General features: G+C 35.4%; 4 protein-coding genes across 7 annotated transcripts; 3 read left to right on the top strand and 1 right to left on the bottom strand.

The window, feature by feature from the left end:
- Window positions 1-209: 209 nt before the first annotated feature.
- Window positions 210-4,133, top strand: LOC108338239 (calcium-dependent protein kinase 29). The gene is made up of 8 exons (XM_017575005.2): window positions 210-1,137; window positions 1,727-1,870; window positions 1,963-2,115; window positions 2,222-2,337; window positions 2,581-2,748; window positions 2,843-2,970; window positions 3,088-3,187; window positions 3,274-4,133. The coding sequence occupies exons 1-8, from the start codon at window positions 906-908 to the stop codon at window positions 3,355-3,357; spliced, it is 1,125 nt and encodes a 374-aa protein (XP_017430494.1). The 5' UTR covers window positions 210-905; the 3' UTR covers window positions 3,358-4,133.
- A 3,655-nt stretch (window positions 4,134-7,788) lies between these two features.
- Window positions 7,789-8,551, top strand: LOC128197835 (calcium-dependent protein kinase 29-like). The gene is made up of 2 exons (XM_052880659.1): window positions 7,789-8,467; window positions 8,517-8,551. Exons 1-2 carry the CDS (start codon window positions 7,789-7,791, stop codon window positions 8,549-8,551), a joined length of 714 nt encoding a protein of 237 aa, XP_052736619.1.
- A 641-nt stretch (window positions 8,552-9,192) lies between these two features.
- On the top strand, window positions 9,193-16,601 carry LOC108336188 (uncharacterized). The gene is made up of 17 exons (XM_017572527.2): window positions 9,193-10,321; window positions 10,888-11,031; window positions 11,124-11,276; window positions 11,392-11,507; window positions 11,751-11,918; window positions 12,015-12,142; window positions 12,243-12,342; window positions 12,430-12,512; window positions 12,856-12,918; window positions 13,627-14,348; window positions 14,445-14,588; window positions 14,945-15,097; window positions 15,303-15,418; window positions 15,586-15,753; window positions 15,863-15,990; window positions 16,135-16,234; window positions 16,316-16,601. Exons 1-17 carry the CDS (start codon window positions 9,598-9,600, stop codon window positions 16,367-16,369), a joined length of 3,264 nt encoding a protein of 1,087 aa, XP_017428016.2. The 5' UTR covers window positions 9,193-9,597; the 3' UTR covers window positions 16,370-16,601.
- On the bottom strand, window positions 16,439-18,185 carry LOC108336189 (uncharacterized). 4 transcript variants are annotated; one of them, XR_001832823.2, is made up of 3 exons: window positions 17,642-18,182; window positions 16,948-17,199; window positions 16,439-16,668 (listed from the first exon to the last, which is right to left on the bottom strand). XR_001832823.2 is itself a non-coding variant. In XM_052880174.1 (2 exons), exon 1 carries the CDS (start codon window positions 18,115-18,117, stop codon window positions 17,650-17,652), a length of 468 nt encoding a protein of 155 aa, XP_052736134.1. In that variant the 5' UTR covers window positions 18,118-18,185; the 3' UTR covers window positions 16,439-16,673; window positions 17,642-17,649. The 4 variants fall into 4 exon arrangements, 2 of the variants coding, with proteins under 2 accessions (XP_052736134.1, XP_017428019.1); XR_008250421.1 differs by having other exon boundaries at window positions 16,439-16,673; XM_052880174.1 differs by lacking the exon at window positions 16,948-17,199 and having other exon boundaries at window positions 16,439-16,673; window positions 17,642-18,185.
- Window positions 18,186-21,636: the final 3,451 nt, after the last annotated feature.

The following is a 21,636-nucleotide window of genomic DNA, read 5'->3' on the forward strand; positions in this document are numbered from 1 at the left end:
GAGCATATCATGACGGCATATAAGATCAAACAACACGTCACAACACCTAACATTAGCTAAGATAAAAACACACACACTAACATGAAACACAGCTTACGCCGCGTACTAAACAACATATAATCAATAAATAAAACCTCCCTCTCTGTCCCTCTTTCTCTCTAACAAGGCGTACTGCGTACTGATGCAAAAAAGTGAGGAATGGTGCTTTATGTTGTGTGAGTGAGAAGTGAGGACCATCTCATCCCATACCCGATATCCATATCCCAGCCCCAAAGCAAAAGCAAAGGATAAATCAAGAGTAGTAGCACTGAGTTTGTTCTGCACACAAGATAGCTGCTTCTGTTTTCAACTCAGAAGCTGAAAATCTCACACATCAATCAGAATTTCTCCACAAACAAACGTTATTTATTCACATAGGGCACTGCTTCAGCAAACCCCGCAGCAACGAAATAGCAATCAACTATGATTCACCGCCCCATCATCGTTATCAGCCTCGTCCACACCCACCACCACGAAGAACCCAACAACAACACCAAAACCAACCTCATCTTCGACCTCGTTATCCCTACTCTGCTCCAAACTCCGACCCTTCTCTTTCCATCTCTCCTTCATCATCAATCAGTCACCAGTCACGAATTCTGGATAAACCGTAATTCGACATCAAAGCGCTTTACGATCTGGAGAGGGAACTGCGGAGGAGTCAACTCGAGATCACTCGTCTTTGCACCGAGAAGACCACCGGAAGGAAGTATGCCTTCAAGTCCATTCCAAAGCGGAGGCTAACCAAAAGGACGCAAATTGATGATGTGAAGAGGGAAATTCTGATCCTGCAGCACCTCTCGGGTCAACCCAACATCGTCGAGTTCAAGGGTGCTTACGAGGATTGGCAAAATGTGCATTTGGTGATGGAGTTGTGTTTGGGTGGCGAGCTTTTCGATCGCATCACTGCAAAGGGTAGTTACTCCGAGAGTGAAGCTGCTTCCATATTCGGACAAATCGTGAATGTGGTTCATGCATGTCACTTTATGGGAGTTATGCATAGAGACCTTAAGCCAGAAAGTTTCTTGCTTGTTAATAATGATCCCAAGGCACCGTTGAAAGCCACCGATTTTGGATTGTCCGTTTTCATTGAAGAAGGTCATGCGTCACCCATTTCTCTTCCATTCATTAATTCCTTTATTTTCTTTATTTACATTTACCACATTACATCCTTCTCTGCACCATTCAACCTCTAATTGCTCCTTCTCCTTTTTTCTTTTTTTCTTTACTTAAGAGATTCCAAACATTGCCGTGTGAGTTTGTCAGTATAAATGAAAAAGTAATAATTGCCGTAAGACATTAGGTAGAGGAAGAAGACCGAGTCAATTGCTATTGTGGACACATGGAGTCAACCAAGTAAACGATCTCCAATATGATAATGACAAGTCAACCGAGTAAACTGTTTCCCATTATAAAAAGGAGCAACAGATAAAAAAAAAATGCAGAGACAAGAGGTCAAGTCACCATTGTCTAATATGATTCAGATTGAGCCAGTAAATATGATATTCTGTATTTAAAAGTATGATGGGTAGTTGCTTTCAAAAAGAAAAATAAACGATGGGTATTAAAAACTGCTTTCACCAATGTGGTGGCGAAAATTTGGCCGATATTGCAAACAGTTACATTTTAAAATTTGCGTGCGAGTATCTATTACTTGGACTGTACTAAACAAAATGCTTTTGTACAGGTAGAGTGTATAGGGAGATTGTTGGAAGTACATATTATGTGGCTCCAGAGGTGTTAAGGAGGAGATATGGGAAAGAAATAGATGTGTGGAGTGCGGGAATAATTTTACACATCCTTCTAAGTGGAGTGCCTCCATTTTGGGCTGGTAAGTATATATAATCTGTGACTCTGTCTGAAAGGTACATTGTTTTAGTATTGTTCATTGCTCTATTAACATTATCTGTGGGACAATTTTAGAAACCGAGAACGGCATATTTGATATAACTTTGGAAGGCAGGCTTGATCTGGAGAGCGCACCATGGCCTTCTATTTCAGCTGCTGCAAAGGATCTGATCAGAAAAATGTTGAATCATGACCCTAAGAAACGCATTACAGCTGCTGAAGCCCTTGGTAAGTATGCCACTGCTGCATTTTATGTTTTAGCCACACGTGTATTTCAAGTATGTATTCGATCCAAACTTAATAAAAAAGCATTGATATTGCTCATCTGAACCAGAACACCCGTGGATGAAGGAGGGTGGCGAAGCATCTGACATACCTATAGACAATGCTGTTTTAACTAGGATGAAACAGTTCAGAGCAATGAACAAGATGAAGAAACTTGCTCTAAAGGTACCTCAAATTTTTCAGTAGTGCATTAAATTTGAATCAAATATATAAATACAAATGCCTTGCAAAAATGTAACTACTGTTGAATGTGGTCAGTTGAGTGAGTGGAAGTGGAGAGTTAATTAAAAACTTCAGAATAAAAATCTGTTACACTTGCTTGACATAACAAAAATGTTATGAGAAGGCAGAAAATAGAAGTGAATATTGTTCTAGTAATATAATTTGCTTGTTTTTTTTATATGAAAGGTTATAGCAGAAAACCTTTCAGAGGAGGAAATCAAGGGCTTGAAACAAATGTTCAACAATATGGACACTGATCGCAGTGGCACAATCACATACGAGGAACTCAAGTCTGGATTGACCAAATTGGGATCCAACCTTAGTGAATATGAAATAAAGCAGCTAATGGAAGCTGTAAGTTGAGTCTCGTCCGAATTAATCTTTACAAAATGCTTTTTCTTATACACCAAGATATAATAAACAATGATACATAATTTTTCCTTCTCAGGCTGATGGTGACAATAGTGGAACTATTGACTATCAAGAATTCATCACTGCCACCCTAAACCGGCATATACTGGAGAAGGAAGAGAATCTGTATAAGGCTTTTAAATACTTTGACAGGGATGACTGTGGGTCAGTATGAAGTTTATTAGTTTGATTTTGACCCGTACTCACTTACTGTTTAACTTTAGTACATTATTAGTGAATTTGAATTGTGTATTTTCTATGGTTTTTGCTCACTTTGCTAAGATATATAACAAGAGAAGAGCTTAGACAAGCATTGACTGAATATCAGATGGGAGCTGAGGCAACTATAGATGAAGTGATCGATGATGTGGATACTGATAACGTATGATGTTCTTACATAGGTTATCTTAAAACGTTGTGTTATTATGATGTAATGGTAGGGACTTATGTTGAGCTTTCCATTTGCAGGATGGGAAAATAAATTACCAGGAGTTTGTGGCAATGATGAGAAAGGGGATTCTGGATATTGATGAGAAGGAGAAACCACAATAGCTGTGTTGTGTTGTCTAAAAAACACATAATGTTTTCTTTATTGGTAATAAGATTTCATAATTTACTTCATAAATAATACAACAGCAATGCCTTGTCTCACCCGAAGAAGTCAGTTACAAGAATCTCAATACATGATTCAGCTCAGTAGTATAAATGGTATATCACACAATTTTCTAAATTATTCCACTCTTTTTCTCTCCCACAAACAATCCACATTAAATTGAAAATGATAATGTTGCTAAGTGGGTGAATCTAGAGAAGTTTCTTCTGCAATGGAGAAGTTTCTGCATCTTTGCGATTTCCGTCTCTCTAGGTTTTTGGATTTGCAGGTGAATCTGGGCTTGATGATGAACGCGAGAATGAAGTTGCACGATGAAGATGATTGTGATTGCTGGTCCGATTTCGGCCAATCTTCATTAGGGTTTTTCTGTGATTGAGTTTTCCTTTGCAGGTTGAAGAAGAAAATAGATGATGATGAGCTTGAGCACTGGTTACGTTGGCCATGGTGGCGATAGGTTGATGGTGCACGAGGAAGATGATGGTGGTTCTGCAGGATTGGGTTCTCTGGTTCTGGATGGGAAGATGACTTTTTTTTTAATTTTTTAATCAAAATGTTTTTAAATTCCACGTTGAGATCTCTCAATGTCAGGTTTAAAAAAATTTGTCACGTCAACTTCAAACCCCAACAAAAACTTAACTCCGTTAAGCCAAATTTAACGGTAGGGGCCAATTGATTCAAATTAGCACTATTTAGGACTCAATTGGAAATTTTTTTAAAAAAACGAGGATCGAACTGAGAAAACTCTACATAAATAGAGACAACTAAAGGTGTTTAACCTGTAGAATTATTATTTTTAAATAAAATAATTTTATTATTTATTATTTTATAAAATACATAATTATATCATCTCATTAACCAAAAGCAATTGTGAGACTTCTCAATTAAAAAAAACTACATATAATAAAGGAAAAACTCTTCGATCTTTATCTTTAGAATATTATTTATATTTTATTTTTAAAATTATATCTTTTAAATATACAATTAAAATGTATATTTAAAAACATAGATTAATAGATTAATTGATCTTATGACATGTAATTTAATCAATCTGAATCGATCATTTTAATACAAGCATTGCATGTTTGTATACTTAAAAATAATTAAAAAATGATTCATGTTAATATTGGTTAAAAAATTATAATTTTCAATAACCAAAAAATATATTCATTATAAAAAAACATTTTTAAACGTGACAGCAAAAAATAAATAGAATCAATTCTAATCTGAAAAATATTTATCAACATTTGTTAAAAAATATAATAAGTCAATTATGTATATTCTAACTAAAAGAAAATTAAATATCTTAATTAAATTCAAACTGAATGTCAAATATTAATAATAATATAAGTGAGACAAAATATAAAAGAAAATAGTTTCTTCTCTCTTTTTTTTCTTTCTAAAGTAGAATTTAAAATTATTTAGCTTTAAGTAACTAAACTACTTTCTTAATTTCATTTTCAATTTCTTTTATAATTATATAAGTAACATAAAAATGTTTAAAATTCTTTATAAAAATAAATTACTTTAAAAATCCAAATTGTATATAGTTGTCTAACATTAATAGGTTAATAGGTTTGCATAAAAAAAAATCTCTCATAATTAATAATTTTTTTTATATTTAGGTCTATTATTTAGTTTTTATCGTATACTTTTTTGAATAATGTGAGTTTAATGTTACTTGCTTACATTGCCTATATTTTTTAAATAATGTGAGTTTAATCTTATTAAAATATAGGTTTAATGTTTTAATAGGTCCTTATTTTCGTTCAGAATTTCAAATAGATCTCTTTCTTTTTCGGCGTCTCAATTGAGTCCTTATTTTTGTAAAATTGAATGAAATAGGGGATTTTCGTCAAATTGAGATGACGTCGTTAAGAACGGTATGCTGACAGTGTAGTTTTTTATTATGTGGCATTAAAAACCTGACTGAATTGTATTTTTTTAATTTTTAAATTAAAAAATGAAATATACAGAGTGGAAAGACCTTTTTTAAGTAAGGGCAAAGTTGGAAAATAAAACAAAATTAAATGTTGATCTTATATGCAACTGCAAAATCCAAATCTAAATGAAACTGGGGAAGTTGAGGTTTAGGGTTCGTGGGAGAAAACAAATTTCATTTGGTGGTTGGTCGATGAAACATGATTTTAACTCTTTCCAGCGGTGGTTGATCGATGAAACATGATTGAGCAGAGGATTTTAAATAAATCTGCCGGAAGATTTCTCTAATATCCATGGCAAACGAAGTTAAGCTTACAATTCCTTTTCGTGGTATGGGCTGCAGGGATGACAAAGATTTTTCTGTTGTAGCCCGATTTAGGGGTTTTTCTGGGTGGTGCGATTCTGGGTTTTCTGTTTGCAGGTTGTGCGAAGGAGCAATCTTCCATGGTTGTGCGAGATTGATGATGGAGGTGCGGCGTCTATGGAGTTTGGATGAGAACGAAGGCAGTGGCGCTTTGGCGAAGAGGCTTTCAGTGGAGGTTCAACAACGATTTGGGATTATTCTGTGGAAGAAACGCGATTTACGATGATGGCATTAATCGCAGCGTGAGACTTCGTGATGGTGTGAACTGCAACGACGCGAGGAAGATGGTGAGGACGAAGGAGAAGGTGGCGGTGCGGTGGTGATCTTTCGCGGCGGCACATGGGATTGATGGTTGTGGCGCGGCATAGCTGACGCTTGAGGGAGAAGATGCTTTGATAGTTTGTGGCCTTGCGGTGGAGTGTGCGTGGTGGCTTCGAATGGAAACACTGTCGTTGATGGCGTGATGAAAACGATCAAGATGCTTGCGCATGGAAGATGGGTGTTGGCCTGATGCGATGGTGCGGCGACAAGGTGGTTGCTGGTGGTGCGGCGGTGGCTGACGACGCCCTTGAATTTGGTTTGGAAATTAGGGTTTCAGATTGTTGGAGAAGATGATGATGACGTGTCAAGGTGGTGATGTGGCAGCATGTCTTTGGCTGAAATGTTTTTTCTCCTTAAAATGTTTTTTCTTTTTTAATTTTATGTTCACGAATGTGTTGCTGTAGCACTCTTGAATTTCTCAATGTAAATGATAATGAGGCTTTCAATACTTAATTTTAGGTTTAATTTACAACTTTGCCCTTACTTAAACATCAATTTTCACTCTGTATGCTTCATTTTTTAATTCAAAAATTAAAAAAATATAATTCAATCACGTTTTTAATGCCACGTAATAAAAAACTACACTGTCAACATACCCTTCTTAACGGCGTGGTCTCAATTTGACGGAAAGGTGCTATTTGATTCAATTTTACAAAAATAGGGACTCAATTGATACGCCAAAAAAGAAGGAGACCTATTTGAGATTCTAGGCGAAAATAGAGACTTATTGAGACATTAAACCTAAAATATAAATAAAATGAAAATCAAAGAAAATCTATAAATAAATTAGATAATTAGTCTATCCCTATTAAAATATAAATAAAGTGAAATTAAATCTAACAAATTTTTTTATAATTTTTTATGTTATACTTTATGATTTTTAAATATAAAAACCAATAAAATAGTAATACATTGTTAAAATAATTTAAGACAAGAAACATCATATACTCTCGTACCATGTTAGAAAATAAATTTTAAACCTAACTCAATTCCACAAAACTAGTTTGTAAGATTGTAAGACCGATGTTTACATCTCACTTATATATTATATTTTATATATTATATTTTGATTTTTTATATTTTATATATTATATTTTGATCTTTTCTAGTCTACATGCGACTTCCAAGACACTGCAACAAAATACAGGTTATCCGTTGATCTTCTCTAACTCACAAGTACCGTATAGATTACAACACAAACGAGTATAATCACATTCAACTTTCAAATGCAACAATCAGTAGGAAGAGTCAATCGATATAGGAACAGTGAAGTTTTTAAAAGCAGTTAAACAATCTAGATTTTTTAAACAATTTAGATTTTAATGCAGCTCATTTTAGAGGGTTAGTAGTTTCTTTTTTGTATATCCTTTATACCAGATGAAGCAATATGGTCAGACAGAAGCTTTGTCCTGAGCATGAAATGGAAAGAGTCGTGAACAAGAACCCATACATAGATGCGAAGCGTTCGTGGTCTTTCTCCTCCGATCGTACCAATACCAAGAGAAGAGTAATGGAATCGGTTCTAATTTAAAACCTACAAGCTTACAGATGGTTATATTCTTGTTCTTCCCACTAAGCCAAGGTGAGAAGAAAAGCACCAAAAACATTGGCAATTGTAATCAACCCCATTGAAACGAATAGTTAATTGGGTTATATAAATAGGGTTATTATCAGTTCCAGGAGCTCTGATATAAAAGCAAAGCAAAACTATCACCACGTACGTACCCGGAAAGATCAAGAAAAAAAAATGGGGTTGGGGTTGTTCAAGGCGTTGTTTTGCTGTAGCAAGGTCCGTCAAATTGAAATCGAGGAGTCATGGGAGTCGTCTCCGGAGCATAGGTCGAAAGAAGATAGTGGAAAAAGAAAAGCAGTAGTTGGTGAATTTGGTGTTGAGAAGAAGAGGAGCACGCCACAAACGGGAGCTATTCTGGGAAAACCGTACGTAAAGATAGAGCAAATGTACGAGATGAAGAAAGAGCTAGGAAGCGGGCAGTGGGGTGTGACTTATCTGTGCGTGGAGAAGACGACGCAGAGAGAGTACGCGTGCAAGTCGATTGCGAAGACGAAGCTGGTGAGTGCGCAGGAGATCGAGGACGTGAGAAGAGAGGTTATGATTCTGCAGCATCTGTCGGGGCAACCCAACATTGTGGAGTTCAGAGGGGCTTTCGAGGACAGACACAGCGTGCACCTGGTCATGGAGCTCTGCAGTGGAGGCGAACTCTTCGACCGCATCATTGCCAAAGGTAACTACTCAGAGCGTGAGGCGGCGACGGTGACGAGGCAGATCGTGAACGTCGTTCATGTCTGCCACTTCATGGGCGTCATGCATCGAGACCTCAAGCCAGAAAACTTCCTTTTGGCCACCAACACAGACGATGCTGCCGTCAAAGCCACTGATTTTGGACTCTCCATTTTCATCGAGGAAGGTCACTCTCTATACTTTTATCTTATCTTCTTCTTATTAAATGCATGTAGAGTATCAAACAAACATCAAGGAACCTCGTTTCTGACAAATTGAACATTCAGAAATCACCTGATTTTTCAATGGACAATCTCGTCATAACACATTTTTTTTTATAACATTTTTATACAGAATGTGAGGATGTGATTTTGGACTTAGAGTATGAGTATATAAAAAATATAATTTGACACACATAAATATTTCTTTTACACTTATTTAATATTATATATTCTTTTTATTTTTTACTCTCTTCTCTTTTAAAAAAAATATAAAAATTTACATTTTTATACTTAAAAAAATAAAACTCATTTTTATATCATTTTATTCTTGTACTGGGTATTAAATGAACTTAAAAATGTGTTATGATATAATTATTATTCTATAAGTATACTTTATGTTAAAATATCTTAAAAATATCTATGTTAAAACATTTTTTTTATTGTTATTTGATAAAAATAAGATTTAGTGACAGGAAAGATTTATTATTTAAAGAAGAGATATTTTGCTAACATACGTATTTTTTTATATTAATTCTTTATTTGTGATTATTTTTTATATAAAAAAATGAGTTTTCGTATTTGAAAAAAAATAAAAAGTAAGAAGAGTAGTGTAAAATAAATGTAAAAAATTTATGTTTGTTAAAAGTATATTTTTCATTAATATATCATTCCCCATTCTTTGGTTTGGTATTGGGTGTGAGTGTGGGCCTAGAGTGAGAGAATAGCACGAGAGCATAAAAGATCAAACAACATACATTTGCTAAGATAAAAACACACAAACTAACATGAAACAACATATCATCAATAAATAATAAAACCTTTCTCTCTGTCTCTTGTCTCTCTCTAACAAAGCGTTGCGTACTGATGCAAAAAAGTGAGGAATGGTGCTTTATGTTGTGTGAGTGAGAAGTGAGGACCATCTCATCCCATACCCGATATCCATATTCCAGCCCCAAAGCAAAAGCAAAGGATAAATCAAGAGTAGTAGCACTGAGTTTCTTCTGTACACAAGCTAGCTGCTTCTGTTTCCAACTCAGAAACTCAAAATCTCAGACATCAATCAGAATCTCTCCACAAACAAACGTTATTTATCCACATGGGACACTGTTTCAGCAAACCCCGCAGCAACGAAATAGCAATCAACTATGATTCACCGCCCCATCATCGTTATCAGCCTCGTGCAAACCCACCACCACGAAGAACCCAACAACAACACCAAAACCAACCTCATCTTCGACCTCGTTATCCCTACTCTGCTCCAAACTCCGACCCTTCTCTTTCCATCGCTCCTTCATCATCATTCTCTGATCAGTCACGAATTCTGGATAAACCGTACTTCGACATCAGCGCCCTTTACGTTCTGGAGAGGGAACTGGGGAGGGGTCAATTCGGGATCACTCGTCTTTGCACCGAGAAGACCACCGGAAGGAAGTATGCCTGCAAGTCCATTCCAAAGCGGAGGCTAACCAAAAAGAAGCAAATTGAAGATGTCAAGAGGGAAATTCTGATCCTGCAGCACCTCTCTGGTCAACCCAACATCGTTGAGTTCAAGGGTGCTTACGAGGATTGGCAGAATGTGCATTTGGTGATGGAGTTGTGTTTGGGTGGCGAGCTTTTCGATCGCATCACTGCAAAGGGTAGTTACTCCGAGAGTGAAGCTGCTTCCATATTCAGACAAATCGTGAATGTGGTTCATGCATGTCATTTTATGGGAGTCATGCATAGAGACCTTAAGCCAGAAAATTTCTTGCTTGCCAATAAGGATCCCAAGGCACCGTTGAAAGCCACCGATTTTGGATTGTCCGTCTTCATTGAAGAAGGTCATGCGTCACCCATTTCTCTTCCATTCATTAATTCCTTTACTTTCTTTATTTACATTTACCACATCACATCCTTCTCTGCAGCATTCAACCTCTGATTGCTCCTTCTCCTTTTTCTTTTTTTCTTTACTAAAGAGATTCCAAACGTTGCCGTGTGAGTTTGTCAGTATAAATGAAAAAGCAATAATTGCCGTAATACAGTAGATAGAGGAAGAAGACTGAGTCAATTGCTATTCTGGACACATGGAGTCAACCAAGTAAACGATCTCCAATATGATAATGACAAGTCAACCGAGTAAACGGTTTGCCATTATAAAAAGGAGCAACAGAAAAAAAAAAAAAAACAGACACAAGAGGTCATTCAGCCAGTAAAAATGATATTCTGTTTTTAAAAGCATGATGGGTAGTTACTTTCAAAAAGAAAAATAAACGATGGGTATTAAAAACTGCTTTCACCAACATGGTGGCAAAAAAATTGGCTGATATGTTTGACTACAGTTACATTTTAAAATTTGCGTTTTTGTATGTATTAATTGGACTGTACTAAACAATATGAAATTGTACAGGTAGAGTGTATAAGGAGGTTGTTGGAAGTGCATACTATGTGGCTCCGGAGGTGTTAAGGAGGAGTTATGGAAAAGAAATAGATGTGTGGAGTGCAGGAATAATTTTATACATCCTTCTAAGTGGAGTGCCTCCATTTTGGGCTGGTAAGTATATATAATCTGTGACTCTGTCTGAAAGGTACATTGTTTTAGTATTGTTCATTGCTCTGGTAACATTATCTGTGGGACAATTTTAGAAACGGAGAAGGGAATATTTGATGCAATTCTGGAAGGCAAGCTTGATCTGGAGAGCGCACCATGGCCTTCTATTTCAACTGCTGCAAAGGATCTGATCAGAAAAATGTTGAAACATGACCCTAGGAAACGCATTACAGCTGCTGAAGCCCTTGGTAAGTATGTCACTGCTGCATTTTATGTTTTAGCCGCACGCATTCTGATGGTTTTTCAAGTATGTATTCCATCCAAACTCAATACAAAAGCATCGACATTTCTCATCTGAACCAGAACACCCGTGGATGAAGGAGGGCGGTGAAGCGTCTGACAAACCTATAGACAATGCTGTTTTAACTAGGATGAAACAGTTCAGAGCAATGAACAAGATGAAGAAACTTGCTCTAAAGGTACCTCAAATTTTTCAGTAGTGCATTAAATTTGAATCAAATATATAAATACAAATGCCTTGCAAAAATGTAACTACTGTTGAATGTGGTCAGTTGAGTGAGTGGAAGTGGAGAGTTAATTAAAAACTTCAGAATAAAAATCTGTTACACTTGCTTGACATAACAAAAATGTTATGAGAAGGCAGAAAATAGAAGTGAATATTGTTCTAGTAATATAATTTGCTTGTTTTTTTTATATGAAAGGTTATAGCAGAAAACCTTTCAGAGGAGGAAATCAAGGGCTTGAAACAAATGTTCAACAATATGGACACTGATCGCAGTGGCACAATCACATACGAGGAACTCAAATCTGGATTGACCAAGTTGGGATCCAAGCTTAGTGAATATGAAATAAAGCAGCTAATGGAAGCTGTAAGTTTAGTCTCGTCCGAATTAATCTTTACAAAATACTTTTTCTTATACACCAAGATATAATAAACAATGATACATATAATTTTTCCATCTCAGGCTGATGTTGACAACAGTGGAACTATTGACTATCAAGAATTCATCACTGCCACTATAAACCGGCATAAACTGGAGAAGGAAGAGAATCTGTACAAGGCTTTTCAATACTTTGACAAGGACAACAGTGGGTCAGTACGAAGTTCATTAGTTTGATATCTGTTTAACTTTAGTACATTAGTAGTGTATTTGAATTGTGTATTTTCAATGGTTTTTGCTGAGTTTGCTCAGATATATAACAAGAGAAGAGCTTAGACAAGCATTGACTGAATATCAGATGGGAGATGAGGCAACTATAGATGAAGTGATCGATGATGTGGATACTGATAACGTATGATGTTGTTACATAGGTTATCTTAAAACGTTGTGTTATTATGATGTAATGGTATGGACTAATGGTTGAGGTTTTCATTTGCAGGATGGGAAAATAAATTACCAGGAGTTTGTGGCAATGATGAGAAAGGGGATTCTGGATATTGATGAGAAGGAGAAACCACGATAGCTGTTTTGTGTTGTGCTGTGTGCCATCAAAACAAAGCGGTTTCTGGATTTTTCTTGCTGTTTGCTGCTTGCTGCTGATGATTGAATCACCTTTGAATGTGTGTATTTTCTTCATGGCATTCCCACTCCATGCCAAACTTTGTAAAGCTTCTATTGAATAAACTGCAATATGTGCAAAATAAATAAAACTATAATCCAAAGGCGTTCCTGCTATTGATAACTTTATCATTGTTATTTGGTACGAGAAATATTTAGAAAAAAAAAATGTTTTAAAAGTTTTAAAACTTTTCTTGATTCAGGTTTTTTTTTTTAATGTTTAGAATTTCAACATGTATGTATGCAGCTTTTTTTTAACAATCATATCCTTATATGTAATTATAAGATATACTTATAGTAGAGTATTAATGTTATTTGTAGGTGAAAATAATATAGTAAACTGAGTAGAAAGGAATAGTTAAAATAATGGAGAAAATTTTAAAACATTAAATATGTTAACTTTACCTATTCAATTCTTGTTGATAATTTATACATGAAAAATGATTCTTTTTTATACACCTAAATTTTTTATATTTATTTGACACTATTTTTCATTATTTTTTACTCTCTTGTTTCTTAACAAAATGTAAAAATTTACACTTTTATGACTATTTTATCCTTATATTTTGTGTCAAATAAATGTAAAAATGTGTCACGGTATCATTACTCTTTATACCTAACCCAAAAAAACACGGAATACTATTTTTCTTTTTTAAATTATGACAAATTTAACATGACACTTATTATTTTTAGCTATTTCTATTTTGAATTATTAAACACATTTCCTATAAAACTAGGCAACAAATATAGAAAGGTTTAAAATTTTAAAAGAGACTCAGGATACTTAGATCACATTTAAATAAAAATTTCAATACTATTCACCAAAAATATAAAAATTAAAATTTTCATAAAATATAAAAAAGTGTATAATTTAATTTTAACATGTAAAAAAGTATCATTCATTGGTTTTGCTAGAACTGATTGATTATCCAGACAGGAAGGGATGCTGATATTCTTGCCACTGATGGAAGTAAAGAAGAAAAGCAGAAAGTGGAAATGCCAAATAATCACGTTACAGAAAAGAACTTGTAAGGCAGAAACAGCTTCAGTTTGCCTGGGAGAAAGAGAGAGTCATGGGAGTGGGATTCTCAAAGGTGTTAACACACACAACAGACGATGAAATTCCAATTTCTTCGACAGATTCTGCTCCTCAACTCACCTACAAACAACCTAGGAAAAACCTGCCTTTTCCACGTTCTCTTGTTCCTCCTCCCATGCCAACCCAATGTTCTTCACAGACAGGACCTGTTCTTGGGAAGCCTTACGTTAAAATAAAGCACACGTACGAGATGAAGCAAGAGCTGGGAAGAGGCAAGTTTGGCGTGACTTATCTGTGTGTAGAGAAGGCCACAGGAATTTCTTATGCATGCAAATCCATAGCAAAGAAGGGTCCGCAAGAAGTTGAGAATGTTAGAAGAGAAGTTATGATTCTGCAGCATCTTTCGGGGCAACATAACATAGTGGAATTCAAGGGAGCTTACGAGGATAGGGAGAACGTGCATCTGGTGATGGAATTGTGCAGTGGAGGTGAACTCTTTGACCGTATTGTTGCAAAAGGCAGACACTCGGAGCGTGAAGCAGCCACTGTGATGAGACAGATTGTGAAGGTGGTCGACGTGTGTCATATCATGGGTGTGATGCATCGAGACCTCAAGCCAGAGAATTTCTTGTTCGCCACCAAGGACGAGGATGCCCCTTTGAAACTCACGGATTTTGGATCCTCTGTCTTCTTTCACACTGGTTATTACACCTTTCATGCACATTCATCCTCTTCGTTCTTTATTATCAGAACTTTTTCTTAGTCTAATTATTTGATAACGCTAAATGATTGTACAGGTGAGGTGTATAAAGATATTGTTGGAAATGCATATTACATGGCTCCTGAGGTTTTGAAACGAAATTACGGAAAGGAGATAGATGTTTGGAATGCAGGAGTCATTTTATACATTCTCTTAAGTGGGGTGCCTCCATTTTGGGCTGGTAAGTAAAATGCACGCATCACTCAGTTTTGGTTCACAGTAGCACGAAGAAATTTAAATCATCATTTAGAACAATTGTTGCAGTAGCTAGCCTTGTTTATGATTCAGAAACTAAAGGATCAAATAAGAAATGTAGACGTCATTGCATTGTTGCATGTTTATTGTCTAACACTTAATAGGTTGTACGATTCTTAACACGGTTTCCTATTTGTTAACTCTGGTTCATGACTTTATGATTCTGAACTAAATTTCAAATCATTAATACGTTAGCAGCTTTCTGAAACGTTGATTAGTACATAAGCATATGTAGTTTTAGCTGTTTTTTTCTTGATTTAGTGACTTGTTTGTGGATTTCAGAAACCGAGAAAGGCGTGTTTGATGATGTTTTGGGTGTTAAGTTAGATATGGATAGCGAGCCATGGCCTTCTACATCAGACGCTGCAAAAGATCTGATCAGAAAAATGCTTACTTATGACCCTAAGGAACGGATTACAGCTGCTGAGGCCCTTGGTAAATTTGTGTTATTGTTTTGGTAGTTTTACTAGTTTCAGATAACAGTGATCGATGCTTTCATCACCCCTTTCCACACACCAGAAGTCTTTTGTAATAAGCAACGCAGAGTTTTAACTATTATCTCTCAGTTACACATGTTAATTAACAAACAGGATTACCAACTTTAAATATTCAAGTAAATCACATTATGTGTTTGAACCAGAACATCCATGGTTGAAAGAAGGTGGTGAAGCATCAGAAAAGCATCCAGACAGTGCTGTTTTAAGTAGGATGGAAAAGTTTAAAGCAATGAACCAGATGAAGAAGCTTGCAATGAAGGTCCGTCAAATTTTTCAGTTGTGCATCAAATTTAATCAAATAAATTATCAAATACCACGCAAAGTGAAAGTTTCATTATAAAAAATCGTGTTACACTTTCTTGGTACGACAAAAATGAGGTAAAATACACTTTAACTAATAGAATTTGTTATTTCTGAACATGGAAGGTAATAGCAGAAAATCTTTCAGAGGAAGAAACAAAGGGCCCCAGACAAATGTTCAACAATATGGATACTGACGGCAGTGGCACTATCACATTTGAAGAACTCAAATCTGGATTATCCAGATTGGGTTCCCTGCCTAGTGAATCTGAAATAAGGCAGCTATTGAATGCTGTAAGTTCAGTTCATGGTAATGAGAAAAGAAATATTTAAGCTTTTTCTCTATTTATTAAGCAAGACTAAACTGTGTTATATGCTCTTTCTTCATCACGTGCACTGTCAGATTGGTAATGACAAGAATGGAACAATTAACTATTATGAATTCGTTGCTGCCACCATGGATCGACACAGACTGGAGAAGGGGGGGAGTTTGTTCAAGGCTTTTCATTACTTTGACAAGGATGACAAGGGGTTAGTCTTCAGTTCATTAATTTTATAAGCTTTATAAATCTGTATTTTCTGGTACACAAATACAGATACAAGATTTTCGTCTATTTTGTAGTTTTGAATCTTACTAATTCTTCTTTGATTGAAATAATTTTTCCACTTGAGTAGTTATATAACGAGAGATGAACTTAGGGAAGCTATCACTGTACACCAAATGGGAGATGAAGCTACGATAGATGGAGTCTTCGAGGATGTAGACTCTGACAAAGTGTGTTGTAGAGTTATTTTCTCCTATGTCTGCTCTTCATGTGAATTGTGACTAACAGTAGAGTTGGTTTTGATTTTGCAGGATGGGAAAATTAACTATGAGGAATTTATGAGCATGATGAGAAACGAATGCTGAATAACTATGACAAACGATAAGATCAGCTAAACGCACTACTACAGTCTAATTCCAAATTACCGTATTCTCTATACGACAAAAGCAAAACTCCCACTGTCATTCCAAACACATTAGTAATGTTATTACACAGATAATTTTATATACAACATGTTTTTTATATACACGATAAACTTGTTATCAGAACTTGTCAACAAATTTTCTAGTATGCGAGTTCAGCAGCTGCGTGGTTGAACTGATATTCCACATCAATAGACTTTTGTTTCAATGCCTGAACAACAGGTCCTTCCCTAATCCAATCCCTACACTTAACAAGCATCAGTAAATAAATTTAATCAAATAAAACCTACCTTAGACAATTTTTACTATACTTACTCAACTAATCGCAAGAGCTAATATTACTAGAATAAATGTTCCTAATCCTAACACGTTCCTTAATTCAATCCCAGTTACTTGGGCATTTCAAAAGTGAAATGCAAAGTTATATCTGTCAATACTTAACTTTTTAAAAAAGAAACACACATACTCCATACTGACTACAAAGCATATCAAAATGTACTACTCATTCAAATAACTCTTACATAATCACGAATGCTCATGCCATACAAGTAAGAACCCTGTCAGAAAGAACAATGTCAAACACCAAGGATGCCGCGATTGGTGTCTGGCAATGAATTTTAATGATTTAACCACAGAATTCGTAATGAACAACGGGCTCTGGCCAAAAAAATGCCAAGTGTGAAGATAGTAGAGAGAGGCTTGTTTAATTTTGTTCTTCCACTGAAAACATATCACAAAATGATTGATTGAATCCAGTCCTTCACTTTCAAGACCTGGAATTTCAAATTTACACCACTTTGAATTAGCAGCGGTCTACATGAACAATCAACACCATAACTAAATGAATAGTTGTCAAGCTCCAGAAACAGTTCAAAGTAAGGAATCCTCATCAATCCAATTAAAACTGTATTGGGAGCAAACATGAATACAGTTTCACCTTTCAAAAACATTTGTAAACAAGGAAAATTTGGTACATAAACAATCACATCAAGTATTGGGCCAAGGAAGCAAATTTTCACCCGTGCTTATTAGATGCTACGAAAGGGGATCCTTTTTGATCCAAGACAAAATTCAATACGGAATGAACAATACAATATTACGTGCTAAAAAAACTAACATAACATCTTTAATCCTACAACACCTGGTAATTAAGGTACAATAAATTGACAGAAATTCAAAGGAATTCGCAAGTGAAAAAATGCGTAACTTGACTACCTTATGAATCAGCGTGGATGGGAATCAGAGGGATTATCTTTCTGAATGTTATGTCTATGCTTCTCGGCGAGCTTGTCGATAGCGGAGTTTAGGGCTTCGCGTCCCCCGATAAGCAGTCGGGTTACGATTTCCGGGTCGGTTTCGAAGCGGGCCTGTTCGAATTCTGTTCGGGCATTTTGTCTGAGTACGTCGCGCCAGATGACGCCTCTGGAATCGGGCCACATGAAGAATCGGGTGGCCCGAAGGATGTCACGGTACAGACTGAGCGCTTCGCGGCGAGTGCTGGTGAGTTGCCTCCGATTCTCGAACTCGTCGCTATCGTTTTTGTTTTTGTTTTTGGTTTTGACGAGGTGCCTGTCGAGAAGCTCCTCTACGGTGTCTGGGCCGTCGTGCAAGAGACGCTGCTGACTGCATCTCCAATTCCGGCGATGAATCCAATTCCAAACGCATCGCCATTCTTGCACCTTTCCTACCATTTCTCTTCGGCTTTCTCCCTCCCAACACACTGTTTATTTATTTTTCATTAAATTAATAAAAAAAATACAATAGAACTAAGGAAAAGGAATAACAAAAAAAACCGCTAAGATAATTAATAAAACATCTTCTAATACAGGTACTATATGATAAATGATTTACCTAAACTTAACACTAGTAGTGTTTTTTAATAGACTATCTTTTGTACTCTTCATGTTACTAACAATTCAAATTCAACACATCACATTTTAATATTAATATCGAATAATATTGTTTAAAATTATTAATTATACGTAACATCAACAAAATCAAAATAAATGTTTTATTTCAATAATAATAATGTATTTTTAATAGTATTAGTTATTTAAAAAACTTACAATTAATGAGTTTTGTGCATTATTACTTCTCAAATAAATCAATGAATGTAAGAATAAAGTTTTTGTTTTTAACTACTTTCTTCTAATCAACTTTATTTTCAGTATCAAGCTAATATCTTTGATAAAAAATTTAATGTCTTCGTAAAATTAAAGATAACAAATTTGATTCAATTTTTTAATTTCATATATTTAGTAGAATTAGTTAAAAAATGTACTATAAAGTTAGAAGGTAATTTAAGATGTAAAGTTTATAAAGACATGTATAGTCTCTTTTCTTTCTCAATTTTCTTTTTACGATGTTCCTATATTGAAGTGTAAGGAAAACAAGGATTCCTTTTTAATGAAATGTTTAAGGAAGTTTGTACTGTGAGAAATTATTAGACATGATAGTTTTTTAATTTAAAGGTGTAAGAAATATAGTGTGATATTTATTTTTTACATCATAAATTGGGAACTTAAAATCTTCTTTTATATTATTTTAATGTTTGAAAAAAAATAGAGAGAATTAATTTTTTTATATTATTTTTCTCTTTTATTTTAACAATGAATAAATTGTAGGTTTAATTATTTAGAACATCCCTATTTCTGTAGAGTTTTCTCAATTAGGTCCTCGTATTGTAAAATCTCTCAATTAGGTCTCTCAATGTGAAAAAATTGGATTAATTTGGGTGGATGGCGTTAAAAAATGTTGTGCGTGACAGGATGATATTACTAAGTTTTACTGAGGTGGTGGCACACATTGGTCAGTGACTTGACTTTCTTTTATTTACATATTTAAAAAACTTGAATGAAATCAAAACGCAACGTTGCAAAAAAAACAAACGCAACACCCGTGGCATGGCTGCACCCATCAGCGCCACTCGCACAACCATCATGGGAACCCATGTTGAGACTCTTTGGCAAGTGTACCAAATCGTTCAAGTAATAAAACCGGTAAGACCGGATATCGTTTCCCAAGAGACTCGTGTCCTAGACAATCGTATAATATCTAACTAATTTAGACTAAAGAATGATTCCATGTTTTTGGGATTTTCATGCAATTAAATTAAAGATAAAACATAAAGGGTAAAAGTGATCTTTGATTATGCAAACACTTTGAAATGGAAAGATTAGAAATGCTATGGAATGATATTGTTGGGGGATGATTTCACCTACTTCACTCTTATGTATAGAAAATCACTTCCTCTTCATTAATTAGCCAATGTCAATCTTCTAATTTACTCAAACCCAATCCCTTGGTAGAGAGAGCCTAGACTTACTTCTTAAACTCCAATCCCTTGGAAAACCTAACAAGTTCATCCGCTTTAAGAATTGAGATTCAAGACAACCAAAGGTCCTAGTTCTATCCCTAGATACTATTTCCTTTAGGTGTTTAATCCAGTTCTAGATTCACCCAATATTTCCCAATATCAAGCAAACCCTAAAATCATGATATGGTTGAATTACTCATACAAGCTTTAAGTAGAGGAATTAAACACTAACAATCAATGAAAGAGGCATATAATCATTCAAAACAACTGTAATTACATAAGAGATCCGTGGTTACATCAATCCCCAACAAGAATGAAACTAGCTCTCCATGAATGGAGAGCTTGAGCTTACAACAATGGTGGAAATGGAAGAAGGAGGAGGACCCAAGGATGAAGAAGGGCTGTTCCCACAGCTCCTAGCTCGCCTCTGGACGCTCCAATTGAGAGAAATCGTGTCTGGGATGCCAAAGATATCAAAGCCCTTCTAATTTGGGGTTAAATAAACCCAATCTGCCAAATCAGCAGCAGGCGCGCTTGAGACCGCGCTCCAGCGCGCGAAAACAGGAAAAAGGGCGCTCCAGCGCCCTTTTGTAGGGGGCGCTCCAGCTAACTCCAGTCCTGGTGCAGAGCCCGCTCCAGCGCCCATGGAAAAAGGGCGCTCCAGCTAACTTTTTCCAGATTCTGGTTCTTCATATTTTTGCTGTTTTTGCTGTTTTCTTGTTTTCTCTGGTTCCAGCACTCTTCATTTGATGCAGAGACTTCTTCCAACTAATAAACTTGTATAAATAAAGGGGTTAATGATCAATTTATCTAATTAAAGCTTAAGATGAAACCACTTCTTAAACTAAATGAAAACTAGGATTTACAAGGTAAAAAGGATGAGAAAGAGTTGATATTTTCTCTAATTCAATACTGAATTCATAGTAAAATATGCCACTATCAACTCCCCCAAACTTAGAACCTTGCTTGTCCTCAAGCAAAAGGTATCTGACTGTCAAACAAAAGAAATTTCAAAGATTACAGTTGGATTCATAATACATTGCTTAACTTGAAACAACTAGAAATGTGTATCATGTTAGTTTTCCATTATGATGCTCACAACACAATCAATCAATCAAATGCCATAGTTTATCAGAGATCAACAGTCATGGCAGGATGCTTTACTGAATTATGTAGAACCAATTCTCACTTAAGATGGTGTTTCACTCTAATGCACTGGTGTATAAGGATGTGTGTCTATCACTCTACTATCAAACTGTCACACAAATCAACTTTGCCATTTGTTTCAACCAAATTAAACACATTCACAAGTAAGTCAACATCACAAGGACTTTCATTGGCTTGTATTGTGGCTGGGCTAAGAAGGAACATGGTTTTTCTGGATAACAAAGCACCTTGAGCTAAGAGATCAAACAATTACAATCATGAATAAAAGTTCTCTTTTGCTTCACTTAGATTACCACCAATGTCGAACTTATATCCCAACTTTCTTTCATTCAGTTCTTTTTCTTTATCTTCTTCTTTCTTCCTTTTTGTTACTTTTGTATCTTTCAATTTTTTCTCAATTCATCCTTTCATAACAACTCCCCCAAACTTAAATCATTCTCCTGTATTACATATGATTTCTCTATTTAGCTCAAGGTAAGGAAAATAGGGAAATTTCATTTGGGCTTTAAGGTTCAAAAAGAGTCATTTATCAATCAAGGTCGAAAGGTTTTGAATTGGTTTCTTTTGGCAATATGTGGAAGAAGTAGGAGAGCAAGATGGCCTTGATCATGTGCAACTAACAAGCAAATGGTTCAAATCAGAGAAACTCAGGCAAAGTCAATTGTGATCAAATATGATAGCATTCACAAGAAAATTCTAAGGCACAACATCTCACAAGGTCAACTCG

The sequence above is a fragment of the Vigna angularis genome, chromosome 7 (genome assembly GCF_016808095.1).
Source record: "Vigna angularis cultivar LongXiaoDou No.4 chromosome 7, ASM1680809v1, whole genome shotgun sequence".
Classification (NCBI taxonomy): Eukaryota; Viridiplantae; Streptophyta; class Magnoliopsida; order Fabales; family Fabaceae; genus Vigna; species Vigna angularis.